Here is a 6,099-nt window from a genome sequence, read left to right as displayed (position 1 = left end):
GGTTATTTTTGCAGATTAATAATACTTCACCAACTGACAATATAAAACATCTGAGACAAAGAAGAAAACCAAGAAAAACTGATTTTCAAGAAAGTCTGGTTTTTATCAGGCATTTCTTATACAACAGGGGGAAAAGAGAGGTATTAATGTTTAGATGTTATAATGTTTGTTTACTGGTCAAAGTCTCAGCCAAAGATCACATAGGGACATGGGTCAATATTGGTCAATATGGTCAATATAAGATAAGAGTAAAGTTAAACTGGTGTATAAACTTGGTGACACGCTGTGACCACAGCAGTGAGTACATTCAATTACATGTATTTTATCTGGATTGCAAAATTTTGATGTTTGGGGAAGTTTCTAGCAGGAGAAAAACAAATGAAACTCAATGGGTTAATAAACTACAGTTTAGAGAACGACAATTGTATCTTTGTGGACTGATATAAAGATTTACACTTCGATTATAGGACAATAATCTTTGTCACAATTGTTTTTGATTCTGACCTTGTATTTTGTTCTGTATCTTTAGTCCAGATGAGGCTGTTAGTGTTGGTGCTGCTGTAACTGTTCCTGCTCGCTCCGTCCTCGGCCCAAGATGAAGTTACAGGTGAAATACAGATAAGTATCATTAATGTGTTTTGCTAATGTTTACAGGTTTCTGTTGGGTTATTCTGGGACAGGGAAGGAGGTTTGTGGTGGGAATTTTTGCCAAAAATACCAAACAGACAACACTGCGACGAAAAAGAAAAGAGTGGACGTCATCTTTTACCACATACACTTGTTTATTATAGTAGTGTGGTCTGAGTGGTGACAACATTCAGCTTCTTATTATTGGCTTATCACAGTGATGGGCTTTAACATGTGACAAAACTATGTATTAGTATATATTATTTTGCTTTTAAAACATTTCAAAACGTAATGATTTGTCAGCCAGCATGCAATACTTGTTGTGCCACCAGAGGTCGCCAGCACACAGGCTGGGAACCTCTGAACTGGGCTGTTTGTCTTGATTCTGTGCTCCTTAGTGTTTGAGTTGTGTTATTGATAACCTTTGAGTAGATACAGAACAGGAACTGTCCCTCAAAAAAGGTTTGGATGGTAAATGGTAAATGGTCTGTATATATATAGCGCTTTAATATGGATCTATGAAAACAGATCTGATTTCATAATGTCCACATCTTAATGACACATAAGGTGCCTCTGGGCTCTACAGATATCACCACATTTCAATAATTACATTAATATTAATCCATCTATCAATCAACTCACTCCAAAGGCGGTGCTATCCTGTAATGGAAACAACTTCCACCTGTCCAATCTATCTGTTGACTCCCTACTCCAATTGATTTTCAAATCAAATCAAAATCAAAGGCGGTACTATCCTGTTATTGAAACAACCTCCAGAATCGTACTTGGTACCAAAGCTGACCATGGAAACGCAGCAATAAGGCATGGGTAAGGTACACCCTGGTCAGGGCGACATATAAAGACAAACAACATACACACACACTCACATTTACGTAGGCACTATTTCAAGTGGCCAGTCAACCTAGTGCTACCTTGCACTGTGGGAGAGAACCCATGCAAACACAGGGAGAACATTCAACTCCATCCAGAAAGGCCCTTGGCCCAGGAACTGAATCCCCAAACTTCTTGCTAGAAGGCAATCTGTGCCAACTACCACACCGTCCCACCAGTGAATGAAAATAAAAATACAAATGATTTGCCTGTCCTTTTTCATAATGTGTATTTGTCACCTGTGAGAGAAAGTCTAATTAAAAGTTGACCGTGAACTTGTCCTGCCATCGTTAATGGTGCCTCATTAAAGATATGGTGTGTAACTTGTACATGTACATTAAATGTCCGTTACACCCAAACTTTAAATTGTTTTTAAACCTATCAGCTCCACAAAAGGAGGAGCAATGCGTCTCCTAGCTACAGGTAGAAATGCCAACAACCCGAAGAAGTGCCGAACACACAGTTCAGACGAAACATTGATGTTTTTCCACGGTAGAGAGCCCCGAAAGCAGAAATCAGTCTGAGGGAGGACATGGCTGTCGCTTCCCTGCTAGTGTGAGTAGGATGTGTTGCTATTACATGAACTTGACCTAGATAATGTATAATTGTCTTGAATTTGTGCTAGAAAGTTTGTTTTGTTGTTGTTTCAGGCAAACTTATCAAATGTGAAGATATTGACCTGGTGAGCCTCTCTGTCATTCCACTTACATTTATTGACATATTACAGTTAAAGGTGTCTGCTGTCTAGCTCTTTCTCTTCCTCTTCAACAAACTTCATCGACCTCTGACTTAGTCTGGTACCATCTCATCATCAACATTAACTGTGAACAGTTTTACCAGTTTTATCTTCATGCATGCACAGTGTGTCTAAACATGTGTTTTGAAGGAGATGATTCTGTTTACATGACCACACAAATAAATTAAGTGTTTTATCAGTTCAGAAAAACTGTAGTTGAATTATAGATAACCACAAGCGCCCCCTGGTGACAACTAGGATACATAGATAATGTTTCAATATACTGTTTGAGATGAAGAAATAACTTTAATGCCCTATGATATAATATCACAATAGTATGAACTTTTTTACATCTTCCATAAATTTCACCCAAAAGTTAAATTTCCCATAACTTTGTATGGTCTTGGGAAAATTCAAGTCATGCTCCAGTCCCGCTTTCAAGACAACTATAAATCACTCACTGCCATGGCTTCACACGTTTGGTTCATGTGGCTGCTTCAACAAACATTGTACTTTGAACGGACGTTGTAGGGCCTTGATTTATGGCCACATTGTATAGATTTATACTTTGACGAGAAAGAAGTTTCCATGATATACAGTACACTGTGGCAAGAAAAAGTATGTGAACTGTTTGAAATCCCCCCCCCCCCAAAAAAAAAAACAAACATGCCTGAAGTTTGCCAAAGAGCACTTTGACACTGGACAACACTACTAGGAAAATATTTTGTGGACTGATAAAACTAAGATTTAGTTTTTTGTGAAGAACACACAGTTCTACATATTGCGTCAAAACATCATGGTTTGGGGCTGCTTCACTGCCTCAGGGCCTGGACAAAAGCAAAATTAATTCCCAAGTTTATTAAGGCATCCTGGACAGGACAATGTCAGGGTAACTATATCTGGCAGCTGAAGCTCAGTAAAAGTTAGGTGATTCACTAGGACAACGACCGTAAATCGACAAAGTGGCTTCAAGAAAAGAAAATCCACCTTTTGGAGTGGCCAAGACCTGAATCCTATTAGAGATGCTGTGGAATGACCTCAAGAGAGCCATTCACACCAGACATCCAAAGAACATAGTTGAGCTGAAGAAGTTTTGTAAGGAAGGGGGAATGGTCCTAAATTCGTCCTGAGTGTTGTGTAGGTCTGACCACAGCTATCAGAGGCTCTTGGTTGAAGTTATTGCTGAAAAAGGAAGTTCAAACAGTTATTAAATCCAAGGATTTGCTTACTTTTTCCACCAGCACTGTTAAAGTTTAATGGATATGTTCAATACTTGTGACTTAGATGTAGATCAGATCACATTTTATGACCAACTAGGAAATTCCAAAGGGTTCATACTTTTTCTTGTATTTGTATACAGCAGTTGTTTACATTATACCATATAAATGTCTTTAAAAATGTGCACAAATGAAAGTAGTACTTTAGTAGAACTTTTATTCTTTTCAAAATTTCACAGGAAATATTCAACATGTTTCATACATTAAGTATGTGCATGGAATTATTGTCACATTTGTTTTTACGGTGTGTTGCATGATATATCAGTATCAGAATTATCAGGACAAGGTTCTGCATCAGCTACAGGTTTACATCGGTCCACTACAACTTGGACCTCTCCAGTCCAGATGGTTTCATAGGTCCCATTGACGTTCATCCATGTGCTATCTCCATTGATGTATGTGCGCTTGAGATGTGCGGTGAATGGGAGTGTTGCCTTGTGCTTGTATTCCATCACATACACTCTGCTGAAGTGATTTGATGGGATGGCAAGGTTCATAGAAGGGGACTGGTTGAAGTCTTCTGTATCCTTCACTGCATTAAAATGCTTGACTGACGAGTCCAGCATTACCTCCACATTTAGGTTCTTTGGCAGGGTGGTGGGATCTTCTGCAGTGGCCACCTTCATGGCTGGTACTACAGCTGAGACCGATCTCTTTTCACTAAACAAGGCAGAAGAGTGAATGTCCCACCTTCTCTCTATCTGATATGTCTTCTCAAAACTAAATGTTTTAGACACTGAACTACACTCATGATTGACGATCGTAGACATATGCATGCTTTCTGGAGGGTACTGGGTGACGCTAGCCTTGTTGTTGTACCTAACGTTGGAAAGGTGCTCTTTCTTAACATCATGACGTATGGTCAGGACCTGATAGTGGTCGTACATATACTCCGTAGCTTCCCAGGGAAGGTGAAAGCCCTTGTCACGATGCACCTTCCCAAGGCCATACTTATTTTTCCCGACATAGATTTTATTATCAGAACAGGTATAGACTGAATGGAGGGGCACTGAACCCCCTTGAGCTGCTTTCCACTCCAGCATCTCAAAATGGTCTTCATTCACAAGGATCTCGAACGAGGGGTCTTTGTGCACTTGACCGTTCTGGGGGTAGTGGCAGTAAGAACCCAAGTCTGGATTGTGGAAGCCAGCATGGCACTTGTATTTGCAGATATAATCTTTGCGATCAGCATATGTGTTGTCAATTGAAACAGCATCTTTGGGGACGGTACGACTCCAGGGCTGCCATTTCAGTTTGTTATTTGTATCAAACGTGGAGGAGGAAGGCTCAGTCTGTCTTTTCCTTCGAGGAGATGGAAGACGTTGATCTGTTAGTGTTGATATGTTAGCTACACGAACTCTGTCCTTTAGATTTGGCTTCAGCAAGGAAGCTGTGTTAAAGAAAGGGAACAAAGAAATAAAAGGTTAGCAGTCTAGCTGCCACAAGCGCTACCAGTGGCCACTAGCCAACACCTCTAGCACCCGCTAGCTGTGGAAGCTAGCAGCGCCACTAGCACCTGCCTCTGTGCTCACCGCGGCCGCCCTCCTACTCGTTGCAGCATAGCCATCGAGGCTACTGTCTATATTTTCTTTTCTTTGCAGTCCTGACAACTGCTCCTGCTGCTGCTGCTATCAGGGGCAGGAGGCTAGCACAGTTGAGCCCGAGAGGAGAGGCCCAGTTTGAATGTTGTGTTTACCAAATTCAATAAAAAAAATCTACAGACTCTACCTTTAACCTTGTGGCGTTTTACATCAAGGTCGAGAAAAAGTACTGACTTTTCAACTCTGGCCCCAGTCAAGTCCCCCCCCCCTTCTGCCTCCCCCTTCATTATTGGCCTTCCCTTTTGGAGTCCTGTTGCTACATGTTGCAACATGTCACGGATTGTCATGAATTTCTCTGGTTCACCCCTTTGCCTGTCCTGTTTTTTTTGTTTGTTTGTCAAGTCAACAGCAGTTACCAGAAGCTGGCGGGTGTTTGTGGACTCAAGTTTGTCTCTTTACCGTTTTTCTCAGTCACTTTGATACAATTTCTCATTGTGTTTGATTTAACTTTATATCCACATGTCTCATTACTCAAGATGTTTTCACACTTGACTCTGACAGCTAGTTAAAACAGCTTTTATCTTTGTCAAAAACAAAAGCAGACACTCAGTCACTGTGATAGTCCTACATCACATCACTGTTTTCCTTCACTGTACGTTTACATTACTCTGAAGACACATTGAAGAGACATTCGTGATTGTGTTTCTTGCTTTACCATTTCTGCGCTGTGAGTTCTCCACGACGTCCTGAAGACCGGCAGAGGACAGAGTCAGCAGCAGCAGCAGCAACAACAGCTTCATCTGGGAACGGGACACAGATAAAGATCACAATCAGTAGCTGTAGAGGGTTTTTAAAAACTTACTGAGAGTTTAAAAAACAACTACAAATCACTAACTGTCACGACTCCACACGTTTGGTTCATGACGGCTGCTTCAACAAATATGTACTTTGATTTGATCTGAAATCTGACCAATCAGAAGTGAGGTAGGAGTAGAAATCAACAAGATGTGTGTGTGTGTTGTCTAGA

At 40.7% G+C, this 6,099-nt stretch overlaps 1 protein-coding gene across 1 annotated transcript; it reads right to left on the bottom strand.

Annotated features, from left to right (window-relative positions):
* Positions 1-3,671: 3,671 nt before the first annotated feature.
* LOC146980886 (natterin-4-like) lies at positions 3,672-5,887 on the bottom strand. Its single transcript, XM_085785820.1, has 2 exons — positions 5,788-5,887; positions 3,672-4,921 (listed from the first exon to the last, which is right to left on the bottom strand). Exons 1-2 carry the CDS (start codon positions 5,870-5,872, stop codon positions 3,771-3,773), a joined length of 1,236 nt encoding a protein of 411 aa, XP_085641946.1. The 5' UTR covers positions 5,873-5,887; the 3' UTR covers positions 3,672-3,770.
* Positions 5,888-6,099: the final 212 nt, after the last annotated feature.

Source organism: Trachurus japonicus, chromosome 9 (assembly GCF_045865225.1).
Source record: "Trachurus japonicus isolate A0001 chromosome 9, Traja_1.0".
NCBI classification, from domain to species: domain Eukaryota; kingdom Metazoa; phylum Chordata; class Actinopteri; order Carangiformes; family Carangidae; genus Trachurus; species Trachurus japonicus.
Note: the sequence above shows the minus strand (reverse complement) of the source record. Positions and strands in the feature narration are given on the sequence as shown.

What these genes read in the sequence shown, in the direction of transcription:
- LOC146980886 (XM_085785820.1), bottom strand. Translation starts at nt 5,872, where the DNA reads ATGAAGCTGTTGTTGCTGCTGCTGCTGCTGACTCTGTCCTCTGCCGGT. An exon ending in GAACTCACAGCGCAGAAATG is followed by an intron (nt 4,922 to 5,787) that starts GTAAAGCAAGAA and finishes TCTTTAACACAG; the next exon opens with CTTCCTTGCTGAAGCCAAAT.